Source organism: Meriones unguiculatus, chromosome 18, assembly GCF_030254825.1.
Source record: "Meriones unguiculatus strain TT.TT164.6M chromosome 18, Bangor_MerUng_6.1, whole genome shotgun sequence".
Lineage (NCBI taxonomy): Eukaryota > Metazoa > Chordata > Mammalia > Rodentia > Muridae > Meriones > Meriones unguiculatus.
The window spans coordinates 66719097-66746282 of record NC_083365.1 but is presented as its reverse complement, the minus strand read 5'-3'; the positions used below and the strand labels follow the sequence as shown (position 1 = coordinate 66746282).

At 46.8% G+C, this 27186-nt stretch overlaps 1 protein-coding gene across 4 annotated transcripts in view; it reads left to right on the top strand.

Annotated features, from left to right (window-relative positions):
- Positions 1 to 7564: 7564 nt before the first annotated feature.
- Cfap221 (cilia and flagella associated protein 221) overlaps positions 7565 to 27186 on the top strand; it is a 69557-nt gene continuing 49935 nt past the window's right edge. The window contains exons 1-8 of one of the 4 annotated variants that reach the window (XM_060371681.1): positions 7565 to 7796; positions 8327 to 8419; positions 9364 to 9427; positions 9619 to 9804; positions 15682 to 15782; positions 20433 to 20519; positions 20685 to 20783; positions 23499 to 23599. In XM_060371681.1, coding sequence (XP_060227664.1) covers positions 9666 to 9804; positions 15682 to 15782; positions 20433 to 20519; positions 20685 to 20783; positions 23499 to 23599 — 527 coding nt within the window. In that variant the 5' untranslated portion in view covers positions 7565 to 7796; positions 8327 to 8419; positions 9364 to 9427; positions 9619 to 9665. Of the gene's footprint in view, positions 7820 to 8326; positions 8420 to 9360; positions 9428 to 9618; positions 9805 to 15681; positions 15783 to 20432; positions 20520 to 20684; positions 20784 to 23498; positions 23600 to 27186 lie in introns of all 4 variants that reach the window. The other 3 variants (XM_021661723.2, XM_060371680.1, XM_060371679.1) reach the window with 3 other exon arrangements.

Below are 27186 nucleotides of genomic sequence, written 5' to 3'. Positions count from 1 at the left end.
CCCTACTCAATTAGCCTAATCTCCCTCATAGACATGTGCAGAGATTTGTCTCCTAGATTATTTTAGAGCATGTCAACTTGATAACATCAACCCTAACACCAAATTAGAAGAGCGTCTTATTTTCTTTGCACTATGAAGAACATTCACCAAGCTGGCTAGAGATCGGGCTTTTAAAATTATCTCCCCAGTTATGTCTTAGATTTGTTTGTTTGTTTGTTTCCACACAGCAGATGTGAGACATGCTAGAGAATTAACATTCTTTGACAAACATTAACTGAGCACCTGCTCTGCTCCAGGTGCTACATTAGAGTGATAGGGGCCTGGGGAATTCCCCTTGCCAGCCTCGGCCTCAGCGAGGCATCTACAGTGCCACAACTGCATCCTCTCTAGCACTTACTTAAGAGTCCTGTGTCACCCACAAGATGAATAAGCCTATTAGTTACCAAACATAAGCAACTATAGAATGCAGAGCGGGCAAATCTCCTTTCAGGTTGCAGTAAATTCTATGCAGAGTAGATAGAGATGCTACAAAGTGACTTGGTAAAGTGACTGTGAGATAAGCATGAAGACCTGAATTTGATCCCTAGCATCCACAGAAGAGGCCAGGCTTGATGGCACACATCTGTGATTCTAGTGCAGGGGAGGTGGAGATGGGCAGATCTGGAGGCTGCTGCTCAGCCAGTCTTGCTTCCTCTGTGAGCCCTCGGTCTCAGTGACAGACCCTGTTTCAAAACAAAAAACAAAAACCACAAGATGCATGCAACTGAAGATTCCTGAGGCTGACTTCTGACCTTCACATATATGCACACATGTGTTTACACACATGCATACACACACACAGCACATAGGAAGACATTAGACAACCAAGCCTGGTGGATCTGTTAAGCCTGGTGCGTAGGTTAAGCCCTGCCAGTCACCAGGCTTGTAGGCCAAACACATTTCATTACCCACATTTTCTGAGGGCCAAGCCCGAAGCCATGTATTATTTTGCCTGTCAGCCTCCATTCTTCTTTTTAATTACGCAAACATTTCTTATCCACTCTCAGAACATGGATCTTGTTGGGGCTTTCAGCAAGATCACCCCAAGAGTTAACACATGACCTGCAGGGGAGCAGCATCACCATCCCGCAACCAGCAAGTGGTGATTGGTCCTGGACAGGCACGGGACCCATCCAGGAGACGCGGCACCAACACATCCTAAATGTGGGCATTATCGTCAAGCTAAAAACAATATGGCAGTCTTTTCTGAACTTGTTGGGACATCCTTGTTGAGAATAAAAACAGCTGTATTGGAAAGAACCATCGATGGCAAGAGGAAGGACCCAGCACCTGTCATCTTGGTGGGTCCTTCACCGAAGTCCTAACTTGCCATTCTTGGTTTTCAGCTTGACCACATCTGAAATTAACTAAACCTCAAGCAGCTGGGCACATACGTGAGGTCGGTTTTCTTAATTAATCATTTGAAGTGGGAGGCCTCACTTCTAATCTGAATCTTTGAGGTGGGAAGACCTGCCTTTGATCTGGACCACGCTTTCTTCTGGGGGCCTATATAAAGGACAAAGAAACCAGGCATAATGTTCATGCCTTCAATCCCAGCACTCAGAGGCAGAGGCAGGCAGGTCTCTGTGAGTTCAAGGACAGCCTATTCTACAAAGCGAGTCCAGGACAGCCAACAGCTACACAGAGAAAAAAAAAAGAACAAAAAACAAAAACAAACAAACAGGGGCTGGAGAGATGGCTCAGAGGTTAAGAACATTGTCTGTTCTTCCAAAGGTCCTGAGTTCCCAGGAACCACATGGTGGCTCACAACCATCTATAATGAGATCTGATGCCCTCTTCTGGTGTGCAGGCATACATGCAGACAGAATATTGTATACATAATAAATAAATAAAATCTTTAAACAAACAAACAAAAAGGACAAGGAAGTTTGTTTTCTCTCTTTGCTGGCTTGTTCTTGCTCTAATGGGAAATCCATTTCTTCCCAGGTATTTGAGCCTACTTCTTCAGGATTCTGGTGTATTCTATAGTCCAGCTACGACATCCAGCCTTGGAGACTGAACAACTATTGGATTCTCGGAACTTCTCTTCGGAGACAGCCACTATTGGACTAGCTGGGCCACAGCCTGTGAGCCAGTCTAATGAACCTCCTAGATAGATAGACAGACAGATAGATAGATAGATAGACAGACAGACAGACAGACAGACAGACAGACAGATAGATAGATAGATAGATAGATAGATAGATAGAATAATTCTATAAGTTCTGCTCCTGTAGAAACCCTGACTAATATACTTGCTTTTCAGTGAGGCTTCCCTGAGGAAGTAATATTTGAGATTTAGTGGTTTGGAGGTTCTGAGAGGAGATAATGGAGGAAAAGGGAAGGAATTGGCTTCCCAGGTGTCTGAGCCCAAGATCTCCATCAAATGACTGCACAATTTCAAAGAAAGCCATCAGAGGCATGAAATCAGCTACATGGGGAGACCTGTGCCCTGAATGGCAGCTTTGCTGGGAGCAGAACTAATGTTTTATTGATGAACCATAAATAATGAGCCAGAGTGGGTTTCCTATTGAGCGCTGAACTACAAAGGTTTAACATTCACATTTTAATGCGTTTTTTATGGTCCAGCCTCTGTGTTTACTCTCTAGAAATGTAGACTGCCTTTCTCAAGGAAACAGTTCCTTCTTTACTTTTTGTATTTTCCACCACCATTTGTCAGCATTCTTTAGAATATTTATATGAAATATGAGAGTTAAAGTAGAGTAAATAAAAGGGCAAAAAAAGCCACCCCTGAAAAGGTATTGTTAGTGCTTTCAAGCCCTTAGCATCACTGGATGGAAGGTCAGGAGCACCCCAGCCTCCCCAGAGAAACACACATGGGGTCAGGTAAGAAAAACAGAATACTGTGGCTGGTGTGATGGCTCAGCAGGTAACGGTGCTTGCCTCCAAGTCTGAGGGCCTGAATTCAATCCCTGAGTCCCACACTGTAGAAAGAAAAAAAAAAACTTACTTTCTAAAGTTGTCCTCTGACCTCCATACACGTACTGTGGCATACATATACACAAGACAAACAAACAAACAAATGTTATAAAAAATAGAGTTGTTAAAGAATATTTGGTAACAGCCAAACCTGGATTCAAATTCTTACTTAATCATCAACTAACACTAGGACCTTGGGCAAGTCACTTGAACCCTGGAGACTTCGGCTTCTTCATTTATGCAGTGGAGGATAAGTACCATCTTTCAGCATTTCCATGTGGGAAAGAGTCAGACATTATCTTCAGCCCTGTGCTCCCCGGCGAACCCACAAGGCACCAATGGATAACTCTGAAGCCCTGTTCACACAGATGGCACTGGTTAAACTCAGTTGGACAAGAAACTAAAATAAAATGACTTGTAAGGAGGGGGTGAGGCTAAAAGGCACTCAGGGTGGGGCTCAGAGAGAGAACACGTTATATACAAATAGACAGCGAGAGACAGTGATGTGTGCAGTGAGCTAGCTTAGTGAGGAGGGTGCTCAGCTCCAGCCCCAGCACCTGAGTTTAATCCCCCAGGTCCCACGTGGTAGGAGAGAGCTGATCTCGCTGATTTCCTCATGTGCACCATGACACACACTCACAAAACAAATAAAATATAGAGAGAAAATAATGTACTGTGCATATGTATGGGTTTGTCAAAGAATAAATTTAGTAAGTTGTTTTTTTTTTTAAAGAAAAGAATTCAGTGCATGTAAATAGCTGGCTGAGAGCCTCGTTCAGATTCCCAGCTGGCAGCATCCATGTCACCGTCAGATGATGCTTTCCATGGTCTGCCTCCGAGATTTCCGGGCTTCAGACTGAAGTTCTGGCCTTGGAGAGGGGAAACGAGCTTTCTCTGCTGTGTTTTACTTTATTTTAAACTATATATAATTTTTTGAGCTGGAGAGATGGCTCAGCAGTTAAGAGCACTGGCTGCTCTTCCAGAGGACCAGGGTTCAATTCCTAACACCCCATGGCAGCTCACACCTGTCTGCAACTCCAGGGCTTCTGGCACCCTCACACAGACACGCATGCAGACAAAACACCAATGAACAATATATATATATTATATATATTGTTCATTGGTATATATATATATGGAAACACTTTTAACAGATTATTTTGTTTTGCTTGAGTGTGTGTGTGTGTGTGTGTGTGTGTGTGTGTGTGTGTGTGCCACATGCATGCCTGGAGCCAGTGGAAGTCAAAAGAAGGCTTCAGATCCCTTAGAACTAGAGTTATAGATGGTTGTAAACCACCATGTCAGTACTGGGAATTGAACCTGTGTCCTCTATATGAGCAAAAGCTCTCCAGTCTCCTGTTGTGTCTTATTTGAAATGTTGCTTGAGGGAAACCACAAGAGCAACGATGAGAGAAAGATCATGCAGAATTGTGGACGTTTGGAAGGATCAATGGATAAACAGAGCACATTGAATTTTTTTTCAAGACAAAAATCATTAGCAGTATACTCAAATGTCAAGTGTGAAGTTGTGTTAAGTGTCAACTTTACCGTATCTAAAGCATCCAGGAGAGGAGCCTCAGGCACACCTGAGAGGGACACTCCAAGTCTCTTGAGTGACTACAGAGTTATCCTGATCAGATTAACTGAGGAAAGAAGACCAGCCCACCGTGGGTGGCACCGTTCCCTGGCTGGGGACCTTGGCTGTCAAAATGGAACTGGCTTAGGAGTCAGTCAGGTTTCTGGCTATTTGATGTTGCACTGTAAACTCCTGTACCAAACTTAGTGCCTTGAAACAACCACCGTGCTATTCTATCTCACAAGCTTTGGGATCTTAAATTCACGTGGGGCTCACCTGACCAGTGAAAACAGTCACAGATCAGTGAAGATCCCAGAAGAGAGGACAGGCCCCCAGCTCTCCATGGAAGTAGGATGGATCAGTAGCTAGGCTAAGCCACCACATTGCCAGGCATAGAAAGAGCAATGGTGGTGAGGGAGGATGGGGGAGGTAGGAGGAGAAGGCAGGAGTGGGGTGGCAGCTATTTTCTGCCTACACCTGAAAGAACCCTCAGCATTTTGAATCTTATTTCCCATTTAGTGAGAGATTTAAACGAGGAAATCAGTGGCCCTCCCAGTTCTATGGAAACTTGGGACAAGCTTCTATACCTGCTGTCATGTGCATCTCTTCTCATTCTCTTGGGGCCTGGGGCACCTCTCTGTCTGGTCATTGTGAATGCCAACTGCGGCATGCACATGAAGAGAGGAAATAATTAACCATCAAGGCCAGCCATAATTATAGGGCATCCGAGGGATCCAGAATTCTCAAGCTTTAATGAGCTTACAAACATCCTGGTGGAATTTTAGTAAAATGCAGTTTCTGATTCACAGCTTACACTGAATGAACATAAGGGTTCAGAAATCAGGCTGGGAGTGTGGGTTGGGGGAATAGCTCAGTCAGTAAAGTGTTCACCTTGCAAGCATCAGGACCTGAGCGTGCTATCCCCACAGCCCACATAAAAAGAGTCAAGCATGGTTTTACCAGCTTGTAAACCATATGCTGGGAAGGCAGACACAGGAGGATCCCTGGGACTTGCTGGTCAGCCAGCCTAGATGAACAGATTATTTCCAGGTGAGAGACCCTGTCTCAAAAAAAAAAAAAAAAAAAACAACAAAAACAAAAAACAAGGTGCAAGCAGGAAAATTAGAAATTCAAGGCCATCCCTGGCTACATAGCAAGTTTGAAGTCAGCTCAAGATGCATGAGACTCTATCTCAAAACCAAAAACAAGGCACACACTCAAATAAGGACGGGTGTAACCTATGAAGAGATAAGTGTTATAAAGAGATAAAGATGGAGCTGGGTACGGTGGCACACACCTACAATCCCAACATGTCGTGAGAGGCGGAGGCAGGAAGATCAGGGGCCCAAAGCCATCGCATTCAGAGAGTTCTAGGCCAGCCCAAGATATATGAGACCTGCACTCAAAAAGGTGTGAGTTTCGGCTTATGAAAACCCAGAGGAGAAAACAAGTCTCTCTTGCTGGGAAAGTTAAGAAAAGGGTAGAAAGTGAATATTACCCAGTGCCAGAGTTGAAAAATGAGGTTATTTGAATTTTCTACATTAAGGGTGTGTGTGCGCGCTCATAGGTCAGGGGACAACCTACAGGAGTCCCTTCTTTCCTTCCATCAGAAGGGTTGAAGAATCAAACTCAGGTCATCAGACTTGGAAGCAAACACATTTAACCACTGAACCGTCATCTTTCCAGTCCCAAGATAATGTTTTCAATAGGTAGTAATGATGGTAAGGAAAGAGGGAAAAGTGAAACAAAAAAAACAAAACAAAAACAACAAACAAACAAACAAACAAAAAACCCACTCGAGTTGGGGGAAGGGCCACATCCAGAGCGACAGATGCAGGCAGTAGACAGCATGTAGTCAGTTAGACACCTTCTAGAGGCTAGAGTCTCTCCACCAAGGCCTGTAAATAACATCAAGCGCCTAGTCATACAGGAAAGGAGCGAGACCGGAAGAGCGGCTGAAGAGGGCTCCTGAGCGGACTGTGTAAACTTCCAACACTTTGGAGTAGATTTAAAGCCTTCTCCACAAGTAGGAATTCAGGCCTGGTACTGTAAACCCAGCCAAAAGCTGGTGGCCGCCGAGGTCAACGCTCGAGGGAAGAACCTACTACTGCTATCTGCTAAACTGCACGTTGCCAACCCCCCTTGTAAATATTTATGCTTACATCCAGGGGTCAGGGCAGCCCTTGACCCTGGCCAGAGCAGCTACGGTGGGCAGCAGTTAACACAGAGATTCATAACTGGTCAAAGTGCTGAGAATAAGGGTCTAAAAGGCTCAGCCTAAATAATCGTCTGTATCCGGACCCAGTGCTCAAGGAAAATCAAAGACGGGGGCAGACACAGGGTGCGAGCCGGAGGAAGGGAGGAAGGCTGTGCAGCGCTGTCTTCTGGACACGAGATGGCCATTGCACCCACGAACTCCCTGCAGCCGTGGTTATCTGCGCCAGACCTGCACAAGGTCAAGTCAACACGCTCAGTCAACATTCCAGCCCGCAGCGCTAATTGGAGTCAGTGTTATTAACAAAAGAGGAGAGGATGTGATGGAGAAGGGCATGTGTTAAGGGCTTTTTTTTGGTCAGGGTTGGGGGTGCCTATGATCAAGATACATTGTTTACATGTATAAATTTGTCAAGGCATAAATAAAAGATATACTTTTTTAAAGTATGCAAAGAAATGTGGGAATTTCATCAAAATAATAGAAAGTGCAAACAAAACTAGATTGGCTGAGATTTGATCATGGTTGCAGTGGGGAAAGGAGAGATTCTTTTTGGCATACTGCCTGACTTTGCTAGTGTATGAACTTTATGAGAAATCAAAGTGTGAAACTTAAAAAAAAAAAGAAAAAAAAAAAAGGCAGAACGTACAGAAGGAGGTCCCGCCCACTGCGCAGGGAGGTCCCGCCCCATCGGCTGAGGCAGGCTGCCCAGTCCGTGGAGTCGATAAACTTTCTCAGCTCCTCTGGGATTCCATTAGTTTCCCACACAGTAAGGGGCGCTCTCTAGTCTTTCTCAGGATCCGCACATTGCTCAGAGCCTCAAGAAGTTAACCTTAGCCCCAGAACAAAAACCGCCCAACTTCCCCCATGTTTAGGGGCCGTTTGGGCGCGTCCCTCGGCACATCCTGGGAATGCGTCCACGTCGTCATGGCGACGCTCTGAGTAGGCTCCTGCACGCAGCCGAATCCCGCCCCGGGACTATCATTTGCAGGATAAGAGGCCTCGGACTTGGAGCCTGAGTGTCCAAAGGTGGTCGCCGAGCTGCTAAAGCAGTAGGAGCCCCCTGGCAGATGTTCATCTAGGGAGCGGGCTGGGGGGCGGGAGGAGGTCCCAAAGAAATGACGGTGGTGGCGGCGGCGGGGCGAGTCTGCTTCCTACGAACCCCTTAGCTTGGAGTTAGCCAGGGTGAGGCCCTCCCAACGTAGCTGAGACCCTACTTGAAATACAGGCAGTGCCGGTGCGCGACCACAAGCAGCAGGGGTGGAGGGTGGGCCTGGGGCAGGCATTGGAAGGCAGGTATGCAGGGGTGGGAGTGGAGGGGTAGTGAAGGGGGCTCCCCAGGCTGTGCTGAGGATTGCACAGCCTTTGCTACTGAAAGGGACTCGGGGGAGAGGACCGCCTAGCTTACTTCTGAAAATGATTATTAGGCAGCTACAGTACTGTACACCTCACTGTATCTTTCCGTCCTCCCGTGTCTTCTCGAAAGCTATGGGGCTTCTCCAGGAAAAACAAAAGCAAAACTCATAAACACGCATTCTTGATTTTACCTTCAATTTCAGGGGCTTCTCAGAGCGGACCTCTGCATGTACAAAGGAGTCAAGAGTTGTGGCTGATACGGAAAATGTGAGATTTGGGGCCAGTGAGATGGCTCGGTAGGGAAATGAGCTTGTTTTGCAAGCTTGATGACCTGAGTTCAATCCCCACAACCCATACAAAAATGGAAGGAGAAAGCCAGCTCTACAAGGTTGTCCTCTGACCTCCACACATACATCTCCACTCCCCACCAGTCACGCACACACAATAATAGCTAGGATTTTTTTCATATGTGGAATTTATAAAGTTCTGTTTCAAGGTCATGCACTGTTAATGCCAAATAACTAGACAGTAATTGAGAAAGAGTGTTGAAGGGGGTTGGGAACTGGTGTTTATGAGGAAAGTAGAATTTCCAATGACTGTCAGGGAAAGGTTATTCTGAAAACAACAGAGACCCTGAGTTCCTGGGCACGCCCCGGCTCTCTGTGGCCTGGCAACCTCCTATTAGAAGAGGGGTCCAGAAGGTGACTTCTATCTTGCAGTCAAAATGTTGGCGGGACCCTTGTACACATCTCTTGTACACACTCACACATGTGAGTGTGATGTGGATACATGTCAGCAAGAAGAGTGTCAACTGTCAGCTTGACACAAAGTCGAATCATCCTGAAAGAGAGTCTTGGTGAGGAATTACCTAGATCAGATTGGCCTCCGGGTGTCTGTGGGCTGATTGTTAATTGGTATAAGAAGTCTTAGTCTGGTGTGGGCAGCAGTGTGCTCCAGGCTAGACTCTGAACTGTAGAAGAGGGAAGAAAGCTAGACAGCAAAATGAAGCAGCTAGCCTGGGAACATTCATTTCTCTCTGCTTTTGACTGTGGGTTGTTTGAGTTCCTGCCTCAACTCCCCTTGATGGTCTGGAGTTGTAAGCCAAAATAAATCCTTTTCTTCCCTACATTGCCTTCTGTCAGGATGTCTTGTCATAGCAACAGAATATTAGAGCACTTTGCAAATGTATTAGTCTTTGAGAGTTTTTCTTTCTTTCTTTCCCTCTCATGTGTGGAAGAAGCATCCCAGGAAGAGCCCTGAAGAGTCATGGGAGAGTTTGGAGCATGTTGCCATATTGGGTTATGGTGTGTGATGCCAAATGATTAATGAGCCAGCCCCGTGTGGGAATGCAGTGTCCAGCAGAAGAGAGGCGGGCGGGGGTGGGGAGGGTGCGGAGTACACCATGCAGGGACAAGAGGTACATTTGTCAGAAACTGAGAAGAAATATGTGCGTGAGTTCTCATGAGGACTCTGGGCCTTCTGTTTCTCTCCCCAGGAAATGACCTTTGACTCCAGAAAGACAACTCCATTTTTCATGAGAAGATGGAGGTTGTGAAAACGCCCAGGCAGGAACTGAATAATGCAGAAGAACCCTTTGAAAAGGTGTCACCCCTCCTCTTGAAGAGCCTGGTGGAAGAGCCCAAGAAAAGAGTAGAAGTGCCCAACCACCTTCTGGAATCCAGTAAGTGAGCAGCAAGCCTGCCTACAAATTAGGTCTTCAGGTGATCCAGGGTCCCGGAAGCTGGGACTGTGCGTGCTGATTCAGCTGTCTCATAGTAGAGCCTCATAATAGTTTTTATTATTAAGACTGATAGTTGATCGATCTGCTTAAGTGGTACATTTAAAGAAACACTTATTTTCATTTCCATTTATGTATATGTTTGTGTGTGTAAACCACATGTGTGTGAGTGCTCATGGAGGCCACAAGAAGGCATCAGATCCCCTGGACCTGGACTCACAGGCAGTTGTAAACTATCCAATGTGGGTGCGAAGAACCAACCTCAGGTCCTCTGGAAGAGCTGAAAGTGCTCTTAACCACTGAGGCATTTCTCCTGCCTCCAAACAACAGATGCTTGCGGCATAAATTAATCACAAGTCTGTGCCTTCCACTTCTTCACATGCTGTTCCTGTCTGACCCACTGTGAAGAAAGTAGGGTGGGAAGCAAGGCCTCTGAGGCTGGGGACAGGGTTCAGAAGGTAAAGTGCTTGTCTTGTAAGCATGAGGACATGAGTTGGATCCCCAGAATCCACATAAAAAAAAAACGTGGGTGTGGTGGTGTGCACCTGTAACCCCAGAGCTGAGGAGGATCATTGAGGATCGGGAGCCCTGAGACTTACAGGCCAGCCCAGCCTGAGTGGCAATTTCCAGGCCAGTGGGAGACCCTGCCTTAAAAAATGATGTAGACAGTTGGTGACGGCCAAGGTTGTCTTACAGTCTACACGCACACACACACACACACACACACACACACACTCACACACACACACACACAGAGTTAGCATATGAGTAAAAACCAATGGCAGAGAAAGACTGGACTACTCTGCCACCAAGGCTGACATGTAGTAGATCATGTGGAGAAAATATGAGTGCTACTCAGAGGGCCCCGCCACACTGGGATGTAAGAATCCTGATCTGCCATACATCATCTGCCCCTGAGCTTCCAGCCTTTCCCCAGTCCTGCCCCACTTCCATTTCCTGAAGTGCTGTTCTCTCTTAATAAACTATTTCTGTCCTACCACCACTCATATGTTCCTGAGGCAGTTCCTTGCTCTGAGATGCAAAAACCTAGAAATCCCAGAAAGGACCCTTCAAGGGGCATCCTTCAATGGCCAGTATCTGCCTGTAACGCCACAGACAGTGTCCATCCTCAGCCAGTCTGGGACCACCACAATTCTCACCTGAGTCCCCACACTCTCAGCTTCCTTTCTAGAACCCCTCATGCCTACCTCTGTCCCACTTGAACGTTCTCAACAGCTCTCTGCATCCTGGATGAAGTCATGGCTCTTCTGATAAGTATGAGGGAACAGAGAGGGGCTCTATTCCGTCAACCTCAGCAGCCCGAAGAGTCCCCCTAATCTCCAGGGGCCTCACTTGGGCCAAAACAGGATTCATCTCTTTGACACAGAAAAGTTTTCAGAGGTAGTCAGCTTAGGTAGAAGAGTCAGGTATATTAAATATATTTTGATAAAGGCTTAGGCACAGGGTTACGAGGAAGAGAGGTGCTCAGCAGACATCAAGACAGCTGGGAAGGCCTTGGTGTGGGCCTTCTCTATGAGGGTCCCAGAGAGGAACACGCACCCAGGTGTGTGGGCTCTCCGAGGGGCAGCTGTAATTATTGGCCTTATTATTAGACCTTATTATTAGACGTATATGCCATTGTGGTGGCTCTCAGGTTACTTTTCAAACCGTTGCTAAGAACTCTTCTCTCTCTCTCTCTCTCTCTCTCTCTCTCTCTCTCTCTCTCTCTCGATGAGATTACAGGCCGATTCTGGCAATTCTTTAGATGGAGTTAGAATCTGACAAAGTAAAACAAGACACCACTATGTTTTCACACGTGGTTTACCACAGTCCCTTCCCTGAAGGTGGGGTTTCTGGCGAGGCTCTTAGAAAAGCCTAGGTTTATAGAATGAAGGGGGAAAGGCCTGAGACAGTCATTAAATAGCGCTGGATTCTTGCTTCTCTGCTGGTGGGAGGGTTCAACTGGCTAGGGTGAGGAGCTCCCCTTCTTTCTCATGTCCCCCCAGCTTTTTCTGTCTCTCTTTCCTACCTCACCCTAGGCTGTCTGACCCTTTGCCATCCACATGTCCTGTCTGACTCATCCCCAACACCAGCCACACAGGTCACCCTGCTCCTTCAGACAAGGGCGTTTCATCCTTTCTTGTGTGTCACAAGACCAGGAAAGCCTTGGGGAAAAAAACCCATGAACTTCACCTGATGGTCATACAACAACTTCCTGAAAATGTTCTATTGCTGTGCACAGTTGGAGAAGCTGACGTGTAGGAAGGTCCCACCATTTGCCGGAAGTGGACACCCTGTGAGGACGAGGCGGCATTCTGTTGGTGGTGAGCCACAGCCAGCTCCCTGCCATCTAATACCTCCACCCTGGTCTCACTTCACGGCTGTGGTGAAGTGCCCTGACAAGGGCAACTCAAGGAAGAAGGGTCTTATTTCAGCTCACAGTTCCAGCCCATCAAAGTCCACAGCTCACAGTCCATCAAAGCAAGGAATTCAAGGCAGGAACTTGAGTCAGCAGGTCATGTCACACGAGTGGAGAGAGAATAAATGCACACTGTGCTCAGCTGATTTCTCTTATTCAGTCCAGGACCCCCCAGATCAGGGAATGTTGCTCCACTCTTTCCAACTGGGTCCTCCCACATCAAGACAGTCTCACATAGACATGCCTGCAAGGCCACCTTGATCGAGAGTCTAGATTCTAGACAGTGCTTTGTTGAGACTGTCTCCCCAGGTGACTGCAGGTTGTGTCAAGTTGACGATTAAAACCAGCCACACCCAAGCCGAGCACAGTGGTTCACACCTGTAATCTCAGCACTCTGGAAGGCAGAGGCAGGTGGATCACTGTGAGTTTGAGGCCAACTGGATCTATAAAGTTAGTCCAGGACAGCCAGGGCTACTCAGAGAAACCCTATCTCAAAAAAGAAAGAAAGAAAGAAAAACAAAAAAACAAAAAAACTAGCCACACCTTCCAACACATACAAATCAATGTTTCAAGCACCAAACTAAACTTTAGACATGCATTTGCTCCATGTGGCTTTTCTGTCACCTTAAGACTGTCAAGTACACGTTGTTATACTTAACCATTTTAACCTTTCTAGGCAGCCACTCACCAAGCTACTTTGTGAGTCTAAAACAGAATTTTTTTAGCATTAAAAAGTATCTAAAATGTATTAGAGTTATAGCTCAGTTGGTAGAGCCCTTGCCTAGCACTCATGAGGCCCTGGCTTCCATCTTCAGCTCCACGTAAACCGAATGTAGTAGCCCATCGCTGTATCTCAGCACTCAGGATTGAAAGGCAGGAGAATCGTAAGTTCAAGGTCATTTTTTGGCTAGATAGTGAGTTTGATGCATCCTGGGATACATGAGACCCCAATTAAAGGGAAAAAAAAAGAAGAAAGGAAAAGAAAAGAAGAGAAGAGAAAGAAAAATAAATACCCAATAGTAATTTTCACACTTAAAAAATGATCAAATAATAAGGTAGGGAGAGCAGAGAGCCCCAGAATTCTCAACAGTGTCCTCGCCCCATTCCAGCTGATGATATCGACATGATAAGAACCTTTTACCCAATTCAGATGCACAGGGTACAGAGAGACTGGGTGCTGATGTCTGTGGCACCCAGGATTTAGATATGGACAAAGAAGTTAACATTTACAAGACACTGGGCTTTCACAGGGCAGTGGCTTGCTTGCTGATGACCAGCTGTGGGTAAGTTGTGAGTCCCGACTCCACTTCCACACAGTGGAGTCTACAACAGCTCCAAGTCGGTGCTGCTGGGGTTCAGAAGGCACCTCGAGTTCCAGTTCTCGTGACTCAGCACAGGAACTGGACCGAGACACGGAGATCAGCAGAAGCAGGTGTATCTGAGAGCTGGTGCATGGGCAGGGGAGATGACTCCCTCAGAAAAGCATTTACTGCACAAGCCGAAGGACCCAAGTTCCGCCTCCAAGCCCCAAGCTTGTGATCCCAGTGCTGGGACTGGGAGGTAGAGACAGGAGACTCAAGGGCTCACAGGTCAGCCATCACAGTTGAGTCAGGAGTTCTAGGAAAGATAGGAAGCTTCTAAAGAAGGACACTGCACTGGACTACACATGAATGTGCCCACGTACACACACCAAAGTATACACGATGGGGCAGGTCCAGAAAGGGAAACTAGGCTGCTTCCAAGGAGGGAGAAGTAGGCCAGAGCAGGGAGAGAGCTTAGAAGCTCAAAGGCCCCACTATGCAGAGTTGGGGCTTCTGTGCTGTGACTCAGGCTTTTGGAGCATTTGCCCAGAGCAGGCTGTCTCTCACAAGTTCTATCTGCTTCATGAAGTTTAACATACAGTTTCATAGAGCACATGATGTGTTGACATCTCAAATCTCCACCCAAGGGTGTGTGTGTGTGTTTAGTGTTATGATGAGCCAGTCAGTTTCAGACACCCTGGAGGGTCTGTGCCAGTGGCTCCAGAGAGGAGAAAGGTTCCAGCCATTTTTTTTTCCAATATTTGCCAACCTTTTGCCAAGGTCTGCTGGATAGTCCTCTGTCAACTTGACACAAGGTAGAGTCATCTGAGAGGAGGGAACCTCAACTGAGAAAATGCCTCCATAAGATCAGACTGTGGGCAAGTGTGTACGAAATTTTAATTGGTTGCTGATTGATGGATGGAGATCCAGCCCATTGTGGGTGGGGCCATCCACAGGGTGGTTGTCTTTCATTCTGTAAGGAAGCAGGCGGAGCAAGCCAATAAACAGCACCCCTCGATGGCCTCTGCATCAGCTCCTGCCTCCAGGTTCTCGCTGAGTTTGAGTTCTTGCCTTCACTTCCCTCAGTGGACCCTGACTCAGGACATGCAAGTCAAACAAAGTCTTTTCTCCCCAAGTTGATTTTGGAGATGGTGTTTCATCACAGCAATAATAATCCTACTTAAAAAAAAAGGGGGGGGTTGGGTTTGTTTGTTTGTTTGTTTTTCATATTCTGATTTTGCAGCCTTTATGTAAGCTAACTTGGTGTTTTCTTAGAAAGACATGTGTAACATGGGCTAGGAAGATGTAAAATTCTTGCCTTGAAAGCATAAGAAGCTGAACTCAACCCCTACAACTTACATAAAACACACACACACACACACACACACCACTACCACCACCACCACCAACAAACCAAACAAACAAAAAGCATATATGTCTGATGTGCATTTGTAATCCCAGCACTAGGGAGGCAGAGCCAGGCAGCGACCTGGGACTCACTGGCAAACTAGCCTAGTCTACCTTCTAAGTTCCGGGCTAGTAATGTACCTTGTCTCAAAATGAACAAACAAACAGAAGTGGACAGCACCTGAAGAATAACACCAGAGGTTGCTCTTTATCTCCAATAGCACACACACACAAGATACGCATGACATATGAGCAAATAACTTTAATGGTAGCAAGCATATATGAACATGGATGAAAGGCAGGGGATGGTCAATCCGTCAAGGCCTCTTGCTGCTCTATAGACCTGAGTTCAGATCCCACCACTCACATAGGGAAGCTTACAGCTGCCTGGAACTTCAGCTCTAGGGGATCTGACATCCTCTTCTGGCCTCTGCAGGCACGCATGGACACAGACAAACAAACAGCCATGCGCATACATGCTCGCACACACACACACAAATATAATATTTTTTAAGTAGAAAAGGAGACTCAGTCCAGTTTATTCGGGACTCATAATCAGTCTTATTGACAGTTGTGCCAAGAGTCTGGACAGTGCATTTATTTAAAGCGCCCTAAAAATAGCCCAATAAGAACATCTTCAATGTGGTATTCTCTTTGAGAGCTCACCATGGACTTTCTACCTTTCTCTTTTAGAGGTTTATGCTAAGCTTCTGAACAATAAAGTCATCCAGGCCAAACCAGGCATAGTTCATTTTGGAGGATACGAGATAGAAAAACAGCACCAACAGATGCTGGTAGGTACTTGTTAAGGGCACGAGGTGGGGGAGCATTCATGTTCAGATGCAGAGCAGGGGCCAGGAGATGGTTCAAGCAGTGAGGGGCTTGCTGCACAAGCATGAGGACCTGCGTTCGATTACCAGCACCGTGTCAGAAAGCTGGGTGTTGTGGCGTGGGCTTGAAAACTTATTTGCCAGGAAGGTGGGGACAGGTGGATAGAATGGGGCTTACTGGCCAACCAGACTAGATGGACCATTGAGCTCCAGGTAAAAGTGAGAGATCTTATTTCAAAAAATAATGGGAGTCAGCAGTGAAATGTCTCTGTGTGCACTTAGCAGCAAGCTTGACAACCTGAGTTCCAGCCAGGAAGCCCACGCGGAAGCGGAATAAAACTAACTCCCAAGACTTGTCCTCAGACCCACATGAGCAAATCACAACCCTCACCCCCTATAAGTAAACAAACGTAATAAGAAAATTTAAGGTAGGGTCAGCTGGACGGATGAGCAGGTTAAAGCACGAGCCACCGATACTAACAGTCTGAGTTCGTGCCCTAGGATCCCCGTGGAAGAGCGAGAGAATTGACTCCTGGGAGTTGTCTGATCTCCACACATGTGCCATGGCACATGCTCACCCTCCAAATAAATAAGTGTAATAAAATATAAACTAGAAAAGGAAGACACCCAAGGTTGACCTCTGGCCTGCACACACACACACACACACACACACACACACACACACACACACACACAAATACAGAAAGAGGCAGAGGGTGCTTAGTCAGAAAGGCAGCTTCTTGAGAATTTAGAAAAGCCATCAGTGTCTCTAAACTAACTCCACTCTGCCAAGGGACTCCTCTCAGTACTCTTTCCAAAACTGTGCCCCTCCTGTCCACTCTTGGGACCAGGGTCCGGGCTTCCCAGTAGCTCTGTGGAGGGCGTTTCTAAATGAGAAACCCTAATTCCAAAAGCTTAACTCACGTGTTCCAGTACACAGGAGATTGAGTGATGGGGACCAGAATGCACTCAGGGACTGTCTTCCTCCAAACCAGTGGTTTCAACATCAGGGAAGGGGCTGCTCCTTCCCGGACGTCTCAGGCAGGGCTCCCTCTGACCTGCTCTGCTCGGGTGCCATGCCTGAACAGAGAAGGCATGTCTAGGTCTGGGAGGCAGTGCTCACTCCATTGTACATACTCTCTCTGCCAGAATGACTGACTGAGGCATGCCCGGAGCAGGTCAAAGGCAGCCCTGGCTGAAGCCTCATCTTCCATGTTTTGTTTCCTTTTTTCACCATGTGGCTTGGGGTTCAGATATTAACATAAACAACCTGAGGGGACTGGGGAGATGGCTGAGCAGTTAAGCATGCATACTGTTCTCATGGAGGGTCTGGCCTTGGTCCCCAGCACCCGTGTTGGGTAGTTCGCACCTACCTGTAACTTTAGCTCCAGGGAATCAGACACACCCTCTTGGCTTCCACAGGCTTCCCCATGCATGTGCCTAAAGACATACATGTACACAGAAATTGAAGATAAAAGTCTTTAAAAGTCTCAACGCTGCTTCACCCTGTTGGAGGGCAGCCACTTGCCTGCTACTTCCTCGGTGCCCAGCACGATGCCAGACACACAAAAGACACTCAGTGAACTCTAGAAAAGGAAAGACTCTAAACTTGCTCTCAGGCAAGGCTGACTTGGCAGTTCACTCCTTCACCAAGGACAGTGTGATAGCTAAAGCATCCCATTGATTCTATCAGACATTAAAACAAACAAGAAGTAGATAAAAGTATAACATGATTTCATCTTAATAGCATTCTTGGAGACACTGGGGAGAGCCAATTTCCTGTTCCTGTCAGTAAAGCTAAGCAGAAGCCTGGAGCAATCATCTTAATATCCTTATCAAAAGCTTTCGAAACTGTTGGAAGTGCTACAAATGAGTGTGTGTGGGCTCAGCCACCACAGGGACCTATATGGACCTGCTTCGCCACCCACAACACCCAGGAAACATTAATAAGGAGGGGCCAGAAGGGTGTTAGATCCAGACAGTGAGGACAAGTGCCATGAAATAATCTGGACACGACTTGGCTTTGCATATCTGAGCTCACCGCAGCTGCGGCTGCCTGCAGAAGACCGTCACAAGACCAAGCCAGTCAAAATTCCATCGAGGTTTGGGGAACGCCTGCTGAGGCCCCAGCTCCAGCTGAGGAGCTGTCTGCAGTTGATGGCCCCCAGGGAAGGGAGAGGCAGTTTTCTCCTGTGGTGTGTTCGCTGTAGTGGCTTTTGCCCCAGTGGATGACCTCATACTCAAACACACTCGGGCAAAACCAATATCAAAACAAATCTTGCGGAACAAGGGGAGAATGCTAACGGTTGTGTTTTACTATCCAACACCCCCTCCCCCATCAGTAGAAGTCTATTGTGCCAGAGATGGTCCCAAATCATTATTCTACTCCAGGACGCTGCAGCGGGGTAACTAAGGTCTCAGTCATCAGCCGGCTATGTGGTTTCCTTTTCAGAAACACAGACACCATCTCAAACCTTTCTCACATCCTTGCCTGTAACTGCCATGGTTTGCCAAGGAAATGCGGCTGAACTCAAAACAAGGGCAAGGGCAGTATCTCCTTCAAGGATTCGGTCATCTTTCTGGGCTTGGTGTACTGAACACTCAACACCTGTCCTGCCCCGAAACCCCTGGTTTGAACCAAGGGATCTCTTGTTCTGAACCATTGTGTATGGGGATGTGGACACAGATGGGCAGACTCAGGGCTCAGTCTTGAAATGGAAGCTGGGTCTAACAGCCTTGGGTGGCATCTGGGCATGGCTACAGAAGGTTCAGGTAGCAGCCAGCTCTCATCTGTTCACCTGGAGCCTCCTTTTCTTTCCAAAGAGATTCAGCCCTACATTGATGCCACTTAGGTCCCTCAGAAGGGTTCACAGTCATTGTGTCCCCTCAGAGTGAGGTAGGGACATTTTCTGCAGTGTGGGTAGTTTGACTGCTAAGAATGGTCTTCATTCTTACAGGAGACGACACAAGGACCTTCCTAGGCTTGGGCCCAGGAAACAATGCAGGTGGAATGATTGAGTGCGGTTCATTAGCACAGAGGCCACGCAGCTCTGGAGGGTTCGAAGCCTTCCGTTTGCATGCATATTAATAGTAATGCTTTGGTCTACTTTAAGATTTTAATTAATTTTTGCTTTTTTTTTTTTTTTTTTCAAAACCCAAGATCCCTAACATTCTATTTTCTCCTTTGGGGATAGATTTTTTTTTTTTTTTTTTGTCTCAGAAATTATATTTATTAGTAAATAAGCCATCACTTTTCCTAGAAGACATCCAGTGTGGTTGCAGGCACAGACAAAACTCCTTAGCCTACAATGGCAGCACCCTCAGCTTTCTGTCACATACTGTTCAGCTTCCTGCTACAACTTCTAAGGACTCTACACTTCCCAAGATATTGCTTCTCAAAATTAGGACCATGAATAGCAGTATCTTCTCCTCAGGACATGGGGGTGCCAGGCCTTGACACCATAGTATAGGCACAATGCAGCCCACCCAAGCTTCCGTGTGCTTATGGCTTTTTATAAAGCACATTTATTTGCTATAGTAAGTAATGCAAGATTTAGCCAAAAATCAGCAATGTCGTTTGTTTATTTTATTCATGTGTATGAGAGTAGACACTGTGAATGCATGCCCCATGTATATGGTTCCCTAAGCAGCCAGAAGAGGGCATTATATTCCACGGGGCTGCGATGACAGGAGGTTGTCAACCACCTTTCCTGCGGCCGCGGAGGGGTGGTTGATATGCATTGAGTGTTAATGCCTGTGGCCTCCGGGAGAGGGAGTCAGGTTCCTGGATCTGGACTTAGAGGTATGGTAAGCCACCTGCTGTGGGTGCTGCTGTGGGTGCTGTGGGTGCCCTGGGTGCCCTGGTCCTCTGTAGGAGCAGAAAGCATTCTTAACTGCTAAGCCGCTCTCCAGTCCTAATAAAGTCCTTTTGTGATAATTAGTTGACAATCTAGAACTTTAAGCGTAAAGTATCGTATGTCTTTAAAGTTGTGTGTTATTGATCATAGTAAACATTCTATTACATGTAAACATGTATATAAATGCACATATATAACAACATATTCTAAGATGTTAGGAAAAGCCATGTTTGCCCAATACTAATCTCTACTCCCCTCGCTTCTGTGTGTGTGTGTGTGTGTGTGTGTGTGTGTGTGTGTGTGTGTGTGTGTGGCGTATGTGTACATATGTGTATGTGAGTGCTAGCGCCCATATATATGCACAAGAAAGCCAGAAGCCGGCATGGGTGTCCTCCTCAGTCACTCTCCACATTAGTTTTTGAGACAGAGTCTCTCACTGAACCTGGAGCTAGTTTGTTCTTCCAGACTTGGTGGTCAAGGAGCCCCGGGATTCTCCTGTCTCCTCCCCAGCACTGGGGTTCACAGCTGCCACACCCAGCTTTTTACATGAGTTGCCAGAGATCCGAACTCAGCTCCTCATGCTTGCCCAGCAAGAAATTCACCAGCTGAGCCATCTTCCATCCCATATTTCGTGTCTTTTAAAGAGTTTAAAGTAGCATGTGTCCTCAGACCCTTTCTGGAGTAAAGATGAGGTGTTTGCAATGAAGAGATGAATACGTAAATAAGTCAGATTCTCACTCATCTCCTTCTCTCCCAGTACATCACCAACATTTCAGATGAAAACACACACGTTCATATTTTACCACCGCAGACCAAATACTTCCGGATCACCTACGAGAAGAAGGTACTGTCCCTGGGTCACCTTCCCTGGGGGAGATGTGGGACAGGGTTGTGGTCTCTGTCTCAGGCTTGCTGGGGCAGGAGTCTGTGCCTCCCCACTGCATCCCACCCCAGAGCTGCTGCCTGCCAGGGTAGGGGCCTGTCCCAACGCAGCCTCCCTGCCTTCCAGGAGCATCACCTCATCCCAGGCTTGTCCCTCATGGTCACTGTTACATTTTCTCCGGACGAGTGGCGTTACTATTATGACTGCATCCGAATTCACTGTAAGGTGAGTTTCTGGAAGGTGCTGTTTGTTGGGCAAGGGGAGGGGGGCTGACCCTGGAGGAGGACAAAGTAGAGCTAGAGGGACCTGTCGGTTCTTCAGTGCTGTAAGGGGCTAGGCAGCCCACGGCCATCCCTTCCTCCCAGCTGGAAAGATTAGAACATGGCCCTCCTGGCCTGCATGGCAGATCTCTGCTGGCTGTGCCTGACACCTAACACATCATACCCTGAAAGGAAAAAGAAAAAGCCATGACGACCCCTCAGCACTTTCCCAGTGGTGTGTGAGGCTGTAGGCTCTGGGCTGCGCCTGTGTCCCAACCAGGAACAGATTAGGTCGCAGAGAGCCTGGGCAGACTCCCTGGACACTGCTGCAAGCCTCCACTGCCTGAACCTCCATTATCCTGTGGTGCCGGGGCCCATGAAAGCTTTGTCAAATAACCGTAAAGTGCTCCTGTAAGTGTGGGGCTAGAAGATAGAGAAGATAAGTAGCACCCCGCTGTGTAGTTACAAACACTGGCGGCTGGCCTGAGGGCCCAGCAGCAATGTCCACAGACTGTGAGGCCTGGGAAAGGTGGAGCCCAGTGGCCCGAGGTGCCCGCTCTGGCTGAGGTCGGGGGAGTCTAGTCCAGATCTCTCCCTTCACCCATCAGCCTCCAGCCTGAGGCAGCAGCCCCTGCAGTCAGGTGACTGGCCTCTCATTTTGTGCCAGGCCCAGGCTTAGGAGTACAGAAGCCACAAAGTTAGCTGCACTTAACAGAAGGTTACAATTTAGCAGCAAATGAGTTTCTTTTTTCTTTCAAATAATAACTTTTATTTTTAAAATTTTAAAAACCATATTTTATTAAGGTTTGTATGGTAAGGTCTGGCTTAGAGACAGTTTCCCTTTGAAAAGGCCTAGGTCTGTAATTTTAGCACAGAAGAGTGTCTTCTGTTCAAAGCCATTCTGTGCTCAATAGACAAACCTTGTGCGAGGAATGAAGCCAAGGCTGGGGAGACAGCTCTGTGGGTAAAGCACTGAGATCAGCTTCCCGTGTAGAACCCCGGGCATGAATGTGTATACCTGTATCCCCAGCACTGTGCCGTGACAGAAACAGGAGGATTGCTGGGATTGCCTAGCTCTGTGTTCACTGAGACCTTGTCTCAAGGGAGTAAGGCACAGTGACAGAGCGGGGCACTCAGCATCTCCCTCTGGCCTCGTCATGCATTCACAGGCATGCATGCCAACACATACGTGTGCAAACACCACACACATATGCAATATAACTAAAAAGCAAGCAAGCAAACGCACAAAACTGAATATGCTAACATAATACAATCCAAAGATACATTTGATACACGTCAAGGAGTAACAGAGGAAAAAGAAGGCAACTTCAGTGCTAAGGAGAAACAGAATAATAAAAACGAAATTCTCATTTTCCATAATTAAATCATTATGTCCCTATAAGAGAAGACTACTTCATGTGCACAGTTTATAAAAACTCTGCCATTAATAGTACATGAGGGTCTTGGATCTGAGCCATGGTGTCTCAGACAGCGTTGACTGTCATTGTTTGGAGTCTTGGCGTGTGTGATGCAAGCGTACATGTCCTTTATCAGAGCTAAAGTGGCATCAAGAGGTGACCCAGGGGTGAGTATCACTAGGAACATCACACATTTGATTTTTGAATTGATTTTTGACAGATGTGCATTTAGAAACCTTCATTATTACCAAATGTTTTATAATCCCATATTCAGCTATGTGACCTCATACAGGGTCAAACCAGGGTATAGAGTCTCAGGGGACATTTCCTGCAGCTGGAAATGGTCATAAGTATACTAAAGATACTTCATATTGATGCAGTGCTTTTTACATTTTAAGGCTATAGCCTGCTTTGATTTTTAAAGATATCATCAAGGGAAGGCATGTCTGTCTATATGCACTTTGTTGAGGACTTAACAAACCTGGAGAAATCAATGACCTTGTTCAAGGTCACAACCAAATTAAAATGAATTAGAATTGGTCTTTTTGCTCTATTTCTGCTGAATGGCTTTCCACTTGCTCCTGTGGACTAGGTGATTCTGTGCCAGGTCTTCTCTTGGTTCCCTAAATAATATCTTCCTTTGTAAGTTCCCAAGCAGGAGTGGATAGAGCCTTTTGTTTTTACACAAGGGGACTATTACCGTTAGCTTTCATGGGTAGTAGAGAGCATTGTTCCAGCAAGACACAGTTAAACATTTTTTGTGCTTTGTTCATGGCCAAGAAATGAGAATTTTAGAAGCTGAGAGACAGCTCAGTTAGTAAAGTTCTTGCCATGCAAGCAGGAAGACCTGAGTCTGACCCTAGAGTCCACTCTTCAAAGATGCTGGCCATGCTGACATGTTCTCATCTTCCCATTGCTGGAGGTGGGATAGAAACCAATGGATCCCTGGGGCTCTCTTGCCAGCCATTCCAGCACATTTGGTAGCTCCCAGGCCAGTGAAAGACCTTGTCCACAATGGTGACGACACCTAAGCAGAGACATCCAAAGTTGTCCTTGAGCTGCCATTTGTGTGCACACACCCATGCAAATGGACATGCAGGCAATGTCCGAAACATGTATGTTCGAAAAGTATTTCCAATGTCTCACTTAAAGCACCGAGGTTTCCTAAGATGAACCTTTTTCATGATTAAAAATAAAAGTTGATCTTTCAAAATGATAGTTTTCCAAACACTTAATTTAACTTTTCCCCCTACTGATTTCAGGGAGACGACACCTTGCTTGTTCCTGTTCATGCCTACCCTGTCTTGAATGACCTGGACTTCCCCACGTTTATAAATCTGTCAGAAGTCCTGCTCGGAGAGAGGTGAGTTCCCAAAGTGAACTGGTATGGTGTCACAGGATATGAAAGGTTGAGAAACAGAGGACTGGAGAGATGGCTCAACAGCTGAGAACACTTGCTGCTCTCACAGAGGACCTGAGTTGATTCCCAGCATCCACATCCCAGCAACCACCTTAACTCTGGCTCCAGGGGATCTGGCACCCTCTTCTCACCTTTATAGGCACCCATGCAAAAATACACACAGTCAGGCACACATACACATAAATACGTTTTTTAATTAAAAAAAAATACAAGTGGGGCCGGAGAGAGGCTCAGTTTGTAAGACTGATTGCTGCATGTACACAAAAAAAAAAAAAAAAAGGCTAGGTGTGGTCACATGAACCTGTGACCCAAGTCCTAGAGTTGAAGGAAACAGGGAGATTCACAGAGTCTTCACGGCTAGCCAGCCAAGGACAAAAATGACAAGCTTGAGTGTGCTGATGAGGTTTTTTATTTTGTTGTTTTGTTTTGGTTTGTTTTTGTCAAGTTGATATAAGCTAGAGCCATCTGGGAAGATGCCTTCATCCGATTGGCTTGAAGGCAAGCCTGTGGGGTTTTTTCATCATTAATAACTGATGGGGGGGCAGCTCACTGTGGGTGGTGTCACTCATGGGCAGGTGGTCCTGGAGTATCTCAGGAAGCAAGCGGAGGACGCCACAGAGAGCAAATCAGTAAGCAGAGCCCCCCAGGGCCTCTTCAGCTCATGCTTCAGTTTCTACCTCTTGGTTCCTTCCTTGGCTTCCCTTTGTAATGTATTGTAAGCTGTAAGAGGAAATAAACCCTTTCCTCCCCGAGTTGCTTTTGGTTGTGGTGTTTATCGTAGAAGCCAGGAAGCAGAGCAGGACAAGGTTCAGAGAGAAATCCTGTCTGAAGGGAATAGGTGGCAAGTGATAGCCGGCACCTGGCACCCTTCTCTGGTTTCCACACAGAAGCACATGGGGGTGCGTATCTGCACACACCACATGCATGTCACCCTAATACATGCAAACAACTCCACACGGGAAAACAAAGACTTGTGATTTGTTTCATGAAGTTCAACTTTCAACCTCAATTAGACAGGACTTAGAGCAACAAAAGACAAAACAACATGATCCAGACAATTCAAACAACCCAGTTCAAAATACTGTTAGGAAAGAAAGGGGGTGTGTTGGGTCATTTGAACTCTCCAGGTATGGCTGGATCCAGAATCGGTTGGGACAGCCTAGCTCTCCCCATGTCCTGTTTCTGCTACCTGAGATGTCCTTCTTATAAGACTCTTCGTGGCGGGCAAGACCGCAGCCTATTCCAACCTGTAATAGAGAGTGATAGGAGGGGGACCAGCTTGGATCACATGACTTTCCATCTCCTCATCTTCTTTAGAAAAAGAGAAAGCAAGTGAGACCAGATCTCAGATTCTGACCTTCCTGCTGAGGAGATGGCTAGTTATTCCAGATGTGGTTGTTCGGTTTATATCTCATCCAAGTGTGTGTGTGTGTGTGTGTCTGTGTCCGTGTGTGTCTGTGTCTGTGTCTGTGTATCGAGGGGTGTAAGAAGATAACCTCAGACTTTGTTCTTCAGGCTCCAGTCACTTTTTGTTTGTTTATTCTTTTGAGAAGGGGTCTTTCATTGGCCTGGAACTTGCCAAGTAGGCTAGCCTACCTGGCCAGGAACCCTGAGGATCTGCCTATCTCCACTCTCCCCAGCACTGGGATTACGAGGGCGCACACCTCCCTGCCTGGCTTTCTGTGACATGGGTTCTGGGATCAAGCATAGTTTCTCATCCTGGCAAGGCAAGCACTTTACCAATTGACCTGTCTCCCTGGTTCTCTGTGTCTCATTCCTTCAGCAAATACTAAAGGCACCAGAAGACATAGTGCCGTCTGTCCTAGCGATGTCAAGGAGATGGTATTTAGCTGCTGGCTACACATAGAGACTGGCCATATTGGTCATTTAAAGCTTGCAACACTCAGCTCAACTTAGGTGGAGAAAGCTGGTGTCTAAAAGAAAAGCACTGGAGTCAGGGCCAGTGATAGGACTCAGTGGATGGAGGTAGCTGCTTCCACACCAGACAACCAGGTGCAACTCCAGGAACCCACATGGTCAAAGGAGAGAGCCCCTCCCCCAGGCTGTCTTCCGACCTGCCCACACATGTCATGGCACATGTGTATGACATGCTCAATGAAAAATAAAATAGCATTTTAAAGTAAAAAAAAAAAAAAATCAAAATCCTCCTACACTGTTGGGAAATACCTACTGTCCTGAGAATGTCATTTCTCCACCCCAGCGGTGTGGCTCTCCCCTGGCCACTTCCCTCTTTCACTGTGACAAAAGTGACTTAAGGGGGAAAGGGGTCCAAGGCATAGAGCTGGTCATAGTGAGGAAGACATGAGAGCAGGCAGGGAAGGCACAGCCGTGGGAGTAGGAAACTGGCTGGTCACACTTTCATCTGTGCCATCTCCCGGCACATGACTGTGCGTTCTCCTTCTCCCTCTCAGCACTTCTATCCTTACCATTTCCTTCTCAGACCAACCGGTCTCTACAAGGGCCCCAGGCACCTAAAGTGTGGGCACCTGAGTTTATCTTACATGCTGGATTTGTAAGATAAATAGCTGCATCCCACAGGTGGGCAAAACTGGGCATTTTACAAAAATCGGTGTGCCGGGGACCGAGAACCCCCTGCCCGTGAGTTCTTTCTTTTCGTAAACCACCTCTCGTTTGGGCGATAAGCAAGGCTTGTGGGTTGAAGGAAAAATCGTCTCAGAAAGTGGCACAAACAGCCTGCCTTACACTGTGGTCATCAGTCACCAGCCCTTGAAATAGATGTCCGCCCTCCTGGAGGCCACCCCCGAGCTCCTTTCCAAATAATGCGTCTCATTTGTATTCAGAATGAAAAATCCAGCTAAACAATTTACTTAATTGAGTTACTGTTTATAATGGTATAATATATTTTTAAAAGAATCTATTACTAGATAAACACGCCATTTTTCTCCTCGACATCCGGGCAGCAGGCGGTACCTTCCCAAGGCTTTCTGCCTTTACAGTCGCTTTAGCCACATTTCACCACTCAGGCTCTTTGCTTCACTCAGTCCAAACCATGTGCTGCTAGAACGATATGTTCCAATAGGCGTTTTTCTAAAAGTGATGCGTGTGAGTCCCAGACCACCTTAGTGCTCCAATGTATCATTTGGATGGGCTCTTTAGTCAGCATTCATTACATTCATTCATTCATTTCTTGAATGTCTGATGTGTTAGGTACTGTCTCAGTTCAGTTCTGTTGTTATAAAAAAATACCAGAATCTCAGTGAGTTGGAAAGAAGAGCTTAGTTCAGCCCTTAGTTCCGGAGGCTGATAAGAGCACTGCGCCAGCATCCCTCAGATTCCAGGCAGAGCCTAGAGCAGACAGAGAAGCAGGTAAAAGAGACAAGACTTGGAGACCTTTTCTCTATGTTACTGCTGTGACAGAAAAGGACAGGAGGGGAGGTTGACCTTGGCTCACAGTTTGAGGGGAAGGCATGGCAGCAGGAGCATGAGGCAGCTGCTCACATATGACCAGTCAGGAAACAGAGAGATGAAGGTGGGTTTCAGCTCGCTTC